The 14,404-nt window shown below is 38.3% G+C and overlaps 1 protein-coding gene across 2 annotated transcripts in view; it reads right to left on the minus strand.

Annotated features, from left to right (window-relative positions):
- The window catches only part of STAU2 (staufen double-stranded RNA binding protein 2), a 168,254-nt gene that overhangs the window by 104,337 nt on the left and 49,513 nt on the right, over positions 1-14,404 (minus strand). For both annotated transcript variants that reach the window (XM_035563164.2, XM_035563166.2), the window contains exons 6-8: positions 14,203-14,362; positions 8,414-8,521; positions 1,059-1,271 (exon numbers count right to left, since the gene is read on the minus strand). In XM_035563164.2, coding sequence (XP_035419057.1) covers positions 1,059-1,271; positions 8,414-8,521; positions 14,203-14,362 — 481 coding nt within the window. The remainder of the gene's footprint in view (positions 1-1,058; positions 1,272-8,413; positions 8,522-14,202; positions 14,363-14,404) is intronic.

The following is a 14,404-nucleotide window of genomic DNA, read 5'->3' on the forward strand; positions in this document are numbered from 1 at the left end:
CATCTTCTTCTGGACTGAAGAGATGACAGGTGAATCTGATTAGCTGTACAATGCTGAGACTAAGCAGTGATGCTTCATAAATATATGGACACTATGTGGCTGCTTTTGTCAGGCCAAGTGAAAGATTAATCACCTCAGATGGTTCTTTGTTTCTATATGTTCAGGATGAATACACAAACCAGGGCTAGTCACTGCAGATTGACTGAATTCTAGAAGTAGCAATAAATCTACTGCCACCAAGAGTAAAAGCATCATTTAAGAAACTTGAGCTCAGAAGAATCCAAAGCCTCTGAACAAAGCCTCATCACTGCAGCAAGAAGCATACTAACATCCTCTGAGACAGCATACATTTTAATGGAGAGATGTTTCAAGGTCCACAAGTCCTCTGTGGGCTAGTCTGCAATTTTCTTTTTTTTTTTTTTTTTTTTCTTTTTGAGGTGAAGAACATTATCAAACAAATGCTAACCTTAACACAGCCACATGAAACAAAGAAATTATTTTCCTTTGGAGTTTGACAAGTGACACACAAGGCTGAGATGTGAACAAACTCTTGTTTTTTTTCTAAACATTTTAAGAACCAAACCAGATTGAAGCTGAGCTCAGAAAACTCCCAAATCCAGCTCCATGAGGGGAGGAAGCGGGACCGTGCAACATTTCCCCAGATAACTGCTATTTTATATTCTCGCTCTTCAAACTGAGGAGGGGAAAAAGAGAAGGGAGAAACCATCATATGTTACAATAAGGCCTCTCAAAGAAGATGATGCTTAAAATCCACATGACTGTACAGAGCTGCTTAGAAGGTTCGATCCTCCACTACACTTGAACAAACATCTGCTGACTTCAGTGATGCGAGCTGGGTTCTTAAGGGACAGCACCTTACAAGCCATTATGTTGGATAATTTCACAGCATTGTAAGAATTAAAAAAAAATACAGGCATATCAGCACAAGCAAGTAACTATATTGACAGAAAATAACAAATAAGTCTTTACTGACATAAAATCTGAGTAACTGTTAATTTCTAAGCAAATATTCTTAACTGACAGGGGCAGACACATACCTTTAATATTGTTTTGGGACGTTTTTTAAAGTAAAGTTTTGGCTTTTCAATAACAGGAAGAGGAGGAAGCTTCTTAAGTTCTTGTAGGACAGCCATTGCAGCACGTTTCTTTGAGAGTTTCTTACTGTTCCCTTCTCCTTCTGCAGTGAATTCACCTACTGTAACTCGTGTAACAAAGCTCTTCATGTGAGGAGGTCCACTTTCTTTAATCACCTTTTAAACAAAAATAAATGGAGACAAATCACCCTCTAAGAACATAATGTTTATATTTCTGCTACGTACTTAACTACCAGTGCATTCTTTCTGGTAATTGAAGGCAATTAGATGGGTTTTCATAAAATCTGGACAAGTATTAATTGCAGTACCAGTTTTGAGGATAGAAAATTAATGCTGATTAGACAATGCAAATTTAACCATCATATTCAGTGCTTCACAGAAAATACAGTAGATGTACATTTTCAAAGTGTTTTATACCTCAATAACACAGTAGACAGCAAGCAATAATGGATATTTAAACCAAGGCTACTGTTTTCTCCTTGCAAGGTGCTTCACATACTAAAGAATTTTAATTCATGAAGGTCAGTACTAGGCTTTGCTATAGTCCATACCACATATCCATACAACATATTCAAAACTATGTTTATATGGCATCATTTGAACCTGTTCATTATTTTCTTCTGTTATCATTAAAATCTAGGATGTTCATGCATGGTCCCAAACTTCCATCTTACAGGCCTGTATTTTTTATTAGGACATTTTACGTCCCAGCTGCAGACAGCATTGCCTGCTCTCAACTCTTACCTTGCCACACAGCTCAGACAGATACCACACACATTTGCAAGGCTGCCATAGCATTGTCTCCACAACTCTCAGCTGTCCCTCCCAACAGTACAGGAAAGAATAATCAGGAGAACCACCGCAACTCACACAAAAAATCATTTTTGAAATCTTTCATTCATCCCTTTCTAAACATATCAAGGATGAAAGACAATGAGAAAACCTATTTGAAGTACTCCTCCATTACTAAAAGTTGCAATAATATGAAAAAAATAAAACTGAAATGTTCTGAATGGCGCACCCTCCATTACATCTTTTCTGTCTTCACTTTTCCATGCACGCAAGTCTCCTTTGAGGAGGTTATACTGTTAGAACGTAGTTACCCAACAAATCACAGTACTGCACGTGCTAAGATAACCATCTATTCATGTATGCAACATTTATTGGTCTGGATAATGTCTATCAGGAATTACAGACCTCATCTGGGAAAAGGTTCAGCTATTTTGTTTGATGGGCGGAAACAGCTACCTAATTTAATCTTTGTTACATATAATGTTTATAAGGAGAGATTAGAGCATCTGACAGGCACCTCTTTTCGTTGTCTTCAAAATCAATACAAATGCATATTTTTTCAGGAGGTGCAGCAACATCAAATCATTCATTGAAAAAGTGTAATGCTTGAGCAGAAGGGAATGGAGGTAAAGGTGCTAGGGCCTTCTTGGTGTAATAACTGTTTTTTTAATGGGTTGAAACCTTCAACCTTAATATTATTACAACATGTTTTGTATTAAAGTTCTTTTTATCAAGGTCATGTCCCTTGCATTATTTAGTTTTGCTGTTACACTGTAATGAGGTCTCCTTAGGCTTGTATTTCTTTTTTAAGCTCTCTTTTGTGGCAATTTCACCCAGCAAATACAATTATCAGAGCATATATCAATAAAAAGACACAAAATGAAAATTAACAGACAACTTTTTCCGCATGTTCCCAGAACAAGACGGCATCTGTGCCAGCATGGGATTTTTACGTTGCAGTCTGGGAGCGTTCCCACTCTAAGATTCAAGGTAATAATTTCAGAAGTGTTTTCAAGATTACCTTACTTGAAAGTTGCCCGCTAGCGTTTCGCCACGCGAGAAGGTGGCTGTGCCTTTGTGGCACTGACCCAGCTTCAGGCAGGGGATGCTGCACTGCCTGCACCGGAGCTGTGAAGAGCCCGGTGCCAGGATCTCCCACCTGCAGGCACACGAGGGCTTTGTACCTGTGCTAAATGCCTTCAGCTTCCCACTTTGTCCTAAAGGCGTACCTTAATCTGTTAGTGCACAGGGCTACCCAAGTATTACGATACGTTGCCTGTAAAAAATGCATGGCTGAATTAACATCACTGGAGTCCTTAATCTTTTTGTGGTCTTACTAATACCAGTATATAGGCGTTTCTACTTATATGCAATATAGTGTATTAATAAAATACACAACAATGCATATACTGACCAGATGAAAAAGGACAAAATAACTTGCTTAAGAAACATAATTGCTGGGTTCCTTAAATATTACTTTTATATAAGTTTTCTCATATATATAAATGCATGCAAATATATATATGAAAAAGAATTTTAATACAAAACCTGATTAAAATATATATATGAAAATATATTTCTTAATATAAAACTAACGTATGTCGGTGTGATTTTCATCTTTTAAACTTTTAGGTATGTGACACAAGGTAAATAATAGCCTGGAAAACATTCAAAACTGTTTCTTTGTTAGTGAGTATAAGAAGGAAAAAAAAAGTCTGTATTGTCAATGGAATGAACCCCATAGGATTTGGATAGGATCTGGATCAAGCCAAACATCCAAAATTGGTAATTTAGCAAAAAAAAAAATTTACCTAACAACATTTTTGGTTAAGCCCAGATTTTAGATCTCTTTATTCCACATGATTTCAAACAGTTGTTCTATAAGCCTTGGCACACAAAACACTTAAAAGAAATTCAGCCTTTGCTATCCAAGAACACTATATGCATTAGTACATTAAACCATTTCCTCAGTTGAAAGATATGACCTATGGATCAAATCATGGCTAATTTAAAGTTGAGAATTTGATTAAGGGTGACAGTTCAATACACTTTTCTTTTCTGTTCCACTGATTTAAAGAATAACTCTAGCAAGAGAAAACACATGGGGCCAAAACACATCTAAGGTCAAGTTACATCAAGAGTGAATTTGGCTCAATTTAATGAATCATGCTGACAAATGAAAAACAGCAGTATGATTCCAATGAAAGAGCAATGCTGCTTCAATTATTAATGAGGCTACAGGTAGAAAATTCAAAAGACAATGACAAGATTAAACAGACATTAAAAAAATAACAGAAAAGACAAAGAATGGGTCAACAAAAATATGTCACCTATATCCATGATTATTTAGAAAATATCAATGTATCTCCATGTGCTTGTGTGGGCTGACATGCCAGATTTTCCCAGTTTAAAACAAAAAAGCCTGGATGGTTTACTAAAACAGGAGAAGGAGAGCTACTCAGTACGTCCATCATCCAGTCTGAAAGCCTTAATGCCCAGGAGGCCAGATGCCAGATGGGTGCAAAATGCTGAAAACTGGCTCAGCCTTTCAGTGTCAGCAGTTTGCTCTGTTCCTGGCTCAAAATAATAAGCCTCTGCCTCGCTGTGATCAGACTGGCACGCAACAAACTTCCCCTCTTTTTCCCAACAGAACATTGGAAGGGGATGATATGGCACAAAATTTGTCTGTTCAGCAACTGCACCCCCTCACTCCTGATACCAAGAATGAAACTGAGAATGAAAAAAAGTGTATTTGCTATTCTAAAGAAAGAGCACTCCAATCCAAAGAAAAATACTGAAAATTAAATGCCAACCCAAAACATCCCAAGGCATCTAATGCCTGATGTGAGTACTGTATCATTTCTACATGGCTGTTCTAACACCTTAAGCTGTTGACCTCAGTCACGTCTTCTAGACTCACCTAACTCATTACTGACAAGTTTGGAAAGAAAAAACATTTATGTTGCAAGAGAACCAAAGAGGCAAGAATTCAGCGTGTTTCCAAGGAGGAAATAAGAAGCAGAAAGAGCATCTCAGAGCTATTATAACAATTCCTACAGAAAACAGTTTCGTATCCCTCTTAAAAATTGTTCATCAAGAGTCCCACATATGCTTTGAAAGCTGTATTTTGAATGGTAAGTTGATAAATAAAGGTTAAGTAATGATGCACCTATGGTAGGTATGGCATAGAGCTTGTTGTTTTTCAGAACTTTTATTTTAGTTATCGAATTAATAGATAGAAATTTCTTAAAATTCTAAAGCTCCTAGACAATTAAAACTAGCATGTTATACAAAACACAATGAACAGAACGAGTGGATAACTCCCTTTGGCAGAACAGCTGAAATGAAACCTTGTACTGGTTCAACAGTCATATTCACATTTAAAAAAAAAAAAAGAAAATCACTGGGCTCTACATGCTCTCCTTTTTTTGCGCCCCTTATGCAATTCTGAGAATGTGTTTACATAGAACTTTACGTATCTTTATGACCATTACTTAGTTGCATAACACTGCACTGTTGGAACATTTGCTAAAGCTTCATGAAGAAAAGGCAGATCATTTCATAGCTATCGCACAAAAAATGCTAGAGAAAGCTTTGATGCCTGCCTGGAATAACACAAAACCATTTGTAAATAAAATCCTATTAGAAACATCAGATCCTGGGGATTACCCATAATTGCTTAGCAGATTTATTGAAATATAAGCCAGTACCAAGTTGAATCAAAACTCTATTTTAAAATGTCACCTACACTTAGATTTAAAGGCAGGAAATAACACAAAACCTGTCAGGAGAGCAAGAAAACGTCTTTTTCAACGTTGTTAACATTCTTTGGCAATGGACACATTAGACTTTTCCCGTACTGAGCATCTCTGCCTTCATTCTCTCCTTACTAAATGCTCTCCCTTAAACAAGCTAAATCATAGGAATGAAGTTAAGAGCATATTCAAAGCACTACCCCTCTTTCCATTCCAACATCCAAGCTATTCTTTGATCCATGACCATTCACCTCGCTGTATTTTAGTATACTGACTTGTATGGAACTATTCCAAATACTTTTAAATACTTAAGGTAGAAAATGACTTGTGTGAAAACTGAAACATTAATTATGACCTTCCTTTTTGAAACACTGGCATGTATTTCCATTTTGTCTGATCTTACACAGGAATTGCATTATTTCCACATAGCTGCAAACTGATACACCAACACCAGACACCCTTCAAGATTTTACTTTCTTAATTTTCTAATTAGTTCATATGATATTTTTTTGCAATTATAGACCATATATATAAAGTACATACCCATTTGTTAAACCAAGGAATTCCTTAGTCAAAATCAGCGTTCAGTATCTTTGGCTCCCTTACCTACCTTCTGACAGATTTCTCAGAAGGTCCAAATAGCTCATCTGACATTGGCCAACCCATGGATATGGGCCAAACACACCAGTAAATTGTATAAAGCACACTGTACGAGATGACACACCATTATTTATCTTTTGGTATGCAAATATGTGCATATACTTCAAACGGAAAAACGACTGGAGAAAATAACCATCACCAGTACAGGCACTACCCATGTCCTTTTCATAGTTACTCAGTATGCATGTACAACAATTAGCAGAAAAATAAAAGCCAACTACTTTAACATGCCACTTACATCAGCTTTTTCTGCATTAAATAAATAAATAAATAAAAAGAGATTTGGAGTCTGGTGGTTCCTAACACAATAACATCAGATTTTTACAACCAGTTTGTGTAAGAACTTTCTCATCGGAAAAATTCTGCTGTTGCTATCACTCATTCTCCCAGCCAGTTCATTGATTGCACTGGAGCTATTCCAAATATTCTTTGTTACTTAAGGTAAACAAAGGTGTCAGAAGCAGATTCATAGATAAAGGCTTAAGTAGAGATAGATAAGGAATCAAACAATGTAGAAGATAAAAAGATAGTCTTGATTTTCTGAAAACAGAGCATCACATGCAAAGCGTCTTAATGGGAACTTTTGTACTGTATTTTTGTACTGTATCAAAGACTGTCTGACTCTATTTTGAAGATTATTTCAAGTCAGATTGAGCATGGCCACTGATTCTAATGCTTAGCATTATAAAACAGATACTTGAACTGTCCTTCTGCCATCCACTTGATTCCAACCAAATACTAGGGTTATAATTCTTTTGAAAGAGCACCTAATTTAATAATAAAAACTCAGTGCCTTAGATCTTGACATTATCTACCTGGACTTGTGCAAAGCATTTGACACTGTCTCTCACAATATCCTTGTCTCTAAATTTGATTTGATGGATGGACCACTCAGTGGTTAAGGAATTGGCTGGATGGTCACACTCAAATTGTTTCAGACAATGGCTCAGTGTCCAGGTGGAGATCAGTAGTGGTGTTCCTCAGGGGTGAGCATTGCGACCACCGCTGCTTAGCATCTTTGTCGGTGACATTGACAGCAGAACCGAGTGCACCCTCAGCAAGTTTTCCAATGACACCGAGCCGTGTGGTGCAGTTGACAGACACACTGGAGGGAAGGTTTGCCATCCAGAGGGACCTGGACAGGCTTCAGAGGTGAGCCAGTGAAAATCTCATGAGGTTCAACAAGGCCAAGTGCAAGGTCCTGCATCTGGACAAAGCACAAACACAGGCTGGGTGGAGAATGCACTGAGAGCAGCTCTTTTTAGAAGGACCTGGGGTTGTTGGTGGATGAGAAGCTCAACATGAGCTGGCAATGTGAGCTTGCAGTCCGGAAAGCCAACCACACCCTGGGCTGCATCAAAAGAAGCATGGCCAGCAGGTTGAGGGAGGTGATTCTCCCTCCTCTACTCTGCTCTCATGAGACCCCATCTGGAGCCCTGTGTATGGCTCTGGGGCTCCCAGCACAAGAAGGACATGAAAGTATTAGAATAAATCCAGAGGAGGATCACAAAGATGACCAGAGCACTAGAGCACCTCTCCTGTGAAGACAGGCTGCGGGAGTTGGGGATGTTCTGCCTGGAGAAGAGAAGGCATCAGGGAGGCCTTATAGTGACCTTCCAATATTTAAAGGGGGCCTATATGAAAACTGTGGAGGGACTCTTTGTTAGGAAGTGTAGTGATAGGACAAGGAATAATGGTATTAAACCAAAAAAGGTAGATTTAGATTAGATATTCAGAAGAAATTCTGTATTATGAGGGTGGTGAGGCACTGGCACAGGTTGCCCAGAGAAGCTGTGGATGCCCCATCCCTAGAAGTGTTCAAGGCCAGGCTGGATGGGGTTTTGAGCAACCTGGTCTGGTGGGAGGTGTCCCTGCCCATGGCAGAGGGTTGGAGTTAGATGATCTTTAAGGCCCCTTCCAACCCAAACCATTCTATGATTCTATGATTTTGATACATTACCAAAATTATCTATTTATAACTTACATTAATTTAACTGTTATATCCATAAAGAATTAATATTTTCAACTGTGTTGAATTTTATTGTTTTTTAAAATACCTTCTCAGCAAAGAGATACATACAGAACACATACCTCAAAACTGACGGGTATATTGCGCTTCAAAGCAATTTCAAACACTACACTTATCTCAGACTTGTTTGCATCTTTATCTTCTTCTGTTTCTTTTCCTGTTTCTCCATTCTGAAAATGAAGAACACGTGATCATAATAAATTTTTCAGAAGATAAAAAGGAATATAACATGCTCTTTTCCCCACTTCTCAGACACTTTTGAGTTCTCCTGTCACGCTGTAAATCAGTGTTTGTATACCCATCTCAGCACCCCCACTACCAGCCACCTGCTGACCTGTGAATATATATATATATGATGCAGTTATGCTTCACATTAAAGTAGCATGTAGACATTATTTTATAAACTAATGACAGATAACAAAATAACTTGTACAAATTAGCCATTAATAAGGCACAGATAATAATCTGAATACATGCTTCAAACATGAGTATTAAAGAACCTGTGACCTGCTTTATAGTCTCTCTGTGGGTACCCCTTCCAAGCAAGTCTTCTGCACTTGCTAAGAAGGGCTGAAGACTGTACTTCTCTCAGAAGACATTCAGTGAATCACCCCCACACTTTGACTGGGTCACCAGGTTACAGGTGTCCTCAGCAGGTCCAGCTGGTTAATGGCCCCTCCGTAGACTTCCCTCTGGGAGTTACGACCAGTATGAAAAGGTAGTGACAGAGAACAGCTTGCTCAACACAGAACTTTATTTATTTATCCATAGGAACATAACAAACAGAGAGGATAAGAGAGAAAAAAACAAAAGGCATATGCAAACATTATCCTGCCTAAAATTCAGCTTTGCTTTGCACTTTAGGTAAGTCCTATTTTTCTCAGACAACCACCAGCATGGGGACCAAACAGTTACCGCCTTCTGCAACTGCTGCCTTTTGGTGTTCGCCCCCAGGACACACTTTCCTTAGTTCCCAGAGGTTTAACTCTCAGCTACTTTCAAACTGCAAAGCTCTGAACGTTTCAAACTGGGATCTCTGAACAACCTTCTAGCCTTGGCTAGAATCCTGATTTTTTATTAGTGGAGGTAAACATCAAAGAAGTTTGGGCTGAACTAGGTGGATTCCTGCAGAGTTCCCATCTTACATAATAAAATCTGATCTAAATCTTCAACCACCAGCACAGCTACAAAATCCAGATACTGAAGTTAAAAAACAACATCAAAAAGCTTTAGGCTCTTCACAATAACAATGACATTTATCAATATTGTATCTACCATTTGTTAATTCTTAATATCTATTTTATCTGACATAAAGCAGGACCAGAAATTGCAGCCATAGTCAAGTATAACATGAAGACTTGGAGCACTGTTTGTCTGACTAAGTGGTTGCAAAATTTTGACTCTGAAAAAGCAATTTAGTTCCTTGCAATTGATCTGGAGCTAAATACAAGACAAAACTGATAAAGTCTGTAGAACCTGCTGAAAATAAAGGGTACAGTGTAAAGCTGCAACAAAGGCAGTTAGAATGAAATTATGTAGGACCTCTAGCTCATTTCATATAATGGAATGTAAAGTACTACTGAAATCAGGAATGTAGGTCATTATAGGACAAGCAAAGCATTGATTCAGTGAAGGACTTAGGTTTGCTGAGAATAATCAACTGAACAGAGTTATAAGGACAATATTTAAAAGTCAAAATGTATTTTCAGATATACAGAATGTCAAACAAAAAGCGGAGTAACAACCTCAATGAAAATCTTATTCAATAAGATGTTCAATTAAGTTTGATTTATAAAGGATGCTGATAATCTGAAAGGCAGATGAAAAAGCCAAATGGATGAACAGCTGGTTAGAGAGAAAACAACTTTACACTGAGACACTATGGAAACCATCAGTTCTACAAAAAAAAAAAAAAAGATTACTTAAGTATAAATTGTAAATACATACAGGGGAGAGATATTTGATAGCTCTTGGTTAGATTTAGCAAAGACAAGAACATATCTATTACATAGAAAATGAAGCTAGATGAATTTAGCTTCATTTAGCTTCACACCATTTAATTTATCTTTGAAAGAGGGAATAATTAGTCACTTGCATAATTTGCATAAAATAATACAGAGTTCCCTGGTCTCGATATTGAGTGCACTTGGCCAGCAAGCCTTTAAGTCAAGAATTTTTAGGTTTTCCAGCTACACTCTAGCTTAACCAGATATGTGGAGTCTAATGTAGAAATTAGTGTTTAAAATTTCCCAATTAATATGAACATACTGGTCCAGAAAATCACTGGAAGTCCCTTCTGCCCTTAAAATTTCAGTCCTTGCATATTTTTCCACCAAACATAGCAGAGAGTTTAACTGCAAATGGAAACTAGGGAGGAACACAGACTTTAAGGCTCAGGCCTTAGTACTGAGCAATGAAGTTTCAAGCCTTAGTCATCTGACTTCCCCAGATTCAGGAAGGTAAAATATGTTCAGGAGTGTCCCAAGTAATTTGAATTTAAATTTGATCCTCATTCCAGAACTGACACTTTAATTGTAAGGCCTTTCTTAGCCTCAAATCTATGAGACAGCAAGGTGCTTTGGCAGGCACACAATAGTTCTTTCATGAGAGCAGCTTCAGATTCACCTATACGCCTGTGCTGTTCGCTGCTTGTTTCTTCTTTCTGCTCCCACCTTCTGCTTTCCACACATTTGTGCAGGGAAGTATTAAGACGATAATATTCTTTTTCAATGGTTTAATACAGATAAGTAATTTTACCCTTAACTAAGTTAAAAAAAAAAAAGGAAAACATAGATGGAAGAAGAATATATAGAAGCATCATAAAGCAAATACAGTTCTGAAGGCCAAACATTAAAACCATGTACTTATTGCGCTATTTTCCACAAATCCCATTCACGTGAAGTTCACTGAGTTACTAATGGAATGCAGGGCCAGATCGGTCTCAGCAGGTCTGTCCTCAGCAGGTCTGTCCTCAGCAAGGTTTCAGTTGACAGCAAGTTGAAGTGTCCAGTGACCAGTGTACCCTGGCAGCCCAAAGGGCCAACAGTACCCTGGGGTGCATCAAGCACAACATTGCTTTTTGTCCCACTCTGTCCCACTCAGTTTTTGTCCCACTTTGCTCTGCTCTGGCGTGGCCTCACCTCGAGTACTGTGTGCAGTTCTGGGTGCCACAGGACATAAAACCGTTAGAGAGTATTCAAAAGAGGACTACAAAGATGGTGAAGGGCCTAGAAGGCAAGACACATGAGGAGTGGCTGAGGTCGCTTGGTTTGTTCAGCCCAGAGCAGAGCAGGCTGAGGGGAGGCCTCATGGCGGCCTGCAGCTCCCTCACGAGGGGAGCGGAGGGGCAGGCGCTGAGCTCTGCTCTCTGGGGACAGTGACAGGACCCGAGGGAACGGCATGGAGCTGGGAGAGGGGAGGGTCAGGCTGGGTGTTAGGGAAAGGTTCTGCACCCAGAGGGTGGTCGGGCACTGGGACAGGCTCCCCAGGGCAGTAGACACAGCACCGAGCCTGATGGAGTTCAAGAAGCATTTGGACAACGCTCTCAGGCACACAGTCTGGTTTTTGGGTGGTCCTGTGTGGATTCAATGATCCTTGTAGGCCGCTTCCAACTCAGGATATTCTATGATTCTCTCTCCCCACTCTGCTCTCACTGGAAGCACAGTGGAAGTGCCTGGGGCATATAGCTCTAATGCATGCATGAAGTGTCATGAATCATGCATCCTCCCTGGCTGATCCCAACAGGTCACTTCTGCTGAAGGAAGCAGAGCTCTACTGAGCTGGAGCAAGTCCCATGGTGAAGACATATCCCACCACTCTCCGATTCACATGACCAAAAACACAGAGGAGCCCAAATCTTGGCACTATGAAGCCTTAAGCTCTGCTTCAACCTGCCACTTCTCCAGATAGCTGCACCCAACTTTGTACAATGCAGCTCTCCCATGTCACCTCCAGCCTTCTCCAGTCACCCATGACTCTAACCCGTAAAGAGACAGAAGTGATTCTTCATCATCACTACCCCATTGCCAGCTCCCTTTAGCCTCAGCATGACCAAGACACATGGGTTTTCCTTGGGAGTTCAGTTTCCTACACACAGACATCTGATATTGAGATCCTACGTTATCCCATCTGGTCTTCAGCTGCTGAACTCCCACAGATCTTACCAGTAACTACATGACTGTCTTGCCTAACCCACAGTATTCTCTCCTGACAATTCCTAATTTTTCTCATAGCTAATAGTGGACTTGATTCAGTTTACATACATAATTTATTGAGGTAAAGAGAAGAATAAAGTCACTTCATTACCTCATGAGAGAGACAACAATAGAGAATGCTACAAGAATTTAGGAAACTCAATGTGCCATGACTACACCTTGTAAAAGCCAGCACATCCAAATAGACACTAATCTAAATAGACACTAAATAGACCTGATTAGACAAGAATGTTAATTAAAGATTTTACTCCTTTTGCTAGGTAAATACCATACATACACAGGCTATGAAAACAGTATATAAATCAGGTATGCACCCATGTTATTTATATATATTATTTACTTCCTTTTACAACTTACTATCCCATGCAGTTAGATAAGAATAGTCCACTTTCTAATCTCATTAACTCATAACTTGAATTCAAAGAATCTTCATATAAAATGCGTTAAACATAATTTTCAAAAACTAAGAATATGTTGAGCTGAAAATATGTTTCCATAATACGAGATTCCCACTCAGGATTGCACTTAAGATTTATCATCAACTGATACATTTATCTGGAAACCAGAAGAGAAAGGAAGGGAATGGAACACTGAGAAAAGAACCTGATTCCTCCTAAGACTTCACATATATATTTTTAACAACTTTTCTGTTTAAAAAAAAAAACAACAACAACAAAAACACACAAACAAATGATATGAAATAAGTGAATTTGGAGAGAATTTCCTGATCCACAAAAATGACATAGCAAAACAAAAGGGTGAGTCAAAGTCTCTTTGGATCTAAAGGAACAAATGGATCCAGGGTGAGGCAGAAAGAACATAGATCTTTTTATGACAAAGAAAAATTTCATTCTTAAAAAGTAGCTTAGAACAACAATACAAGACACTGAAGATACTTTCAGTAATGTTTTGTATTGTGCACAGGACTTTAACAGGCATCATCAGAAACAGTAAAGAAAAGAAAAAAAATAGATTGTCTCCTGTTTTGACTTTTTGACTGGGTAATTTTATTGTTCACTTTTTAAAATAATTTTATTTTTATTTGTCTTTTTCATTTGCAATTCTGTGACTAATTTTCTGCTAAAATATTTTTAAATATGCCCCTATTTTCATTTTAAGTAGCAATATACACCATTTACATACACAGCAGTGAGAAAGCTAATTATTCAAAAAAGGACTAAACAGCTGAAAGACTAAAACCATCAGACAGCTGTGCAGTAGATGTCAGTGAGCTCTGTCATGGTCTTAGGTACTCTGGAGACAAAGTCACTTAAGACCACATTTATGGCACAACAGACATTTAAGATTAATAATTCATTCTTCATGAAGCCACTGTTTAAGTCAACATTTTCTGGACTTTTGGTATAAACTAATATTTTTTTTCTAATTTTTCCTTAATCTGTTGACAATCTCATCTTTAAAATACATACTTATTTTTACTATTTAAGTCTTGTTCTATATTAGATGTGCAGTTATAAAGAAATAACACTAACGATTTGTTCATATTGCTTCTCTGTTACTAAGGCTAATATGAAAAAAAGCACTAAAAACTAAACATTCAAAAACTGGTAAGTAGATTGTTGGACTTGGTACCTTAATGTGAAGATTGGGAACAGTACGCTTTCTGAAACACAAACCTGAGGTAATTTTTCTGGAATAGGCTCATTCTGGAGAGCTTGAAGGGCCTTCATTGCAGCATTATGTCTAGCAGCTTGACGAGTCTTTCCTTCACCAAAAAACTCACTGTTGCCAACAGTTAACTGGACATAGAATATTTTAGGCACTGGGCAGTGATACCTGTAAAGAAGTCATGAACATATTAATGGGATCCTCTACGTT

Source organism: Cygnus atratus, chromosome 2 (genome assembly GCF_013377495.2).
Source record: "Cygnus atratus isolate AKBS03 ecotype Queensland, Australia chromosome 2, CAtr_DNAZoo_HiC_assembly, whole genome shotgun sequence".
Taxonomy (NCBI): Eukaryota; Metazoa; Chordata; class Aves; order Anseriformes; family Anatidae; genus Cygnus; species Cygnus atratus.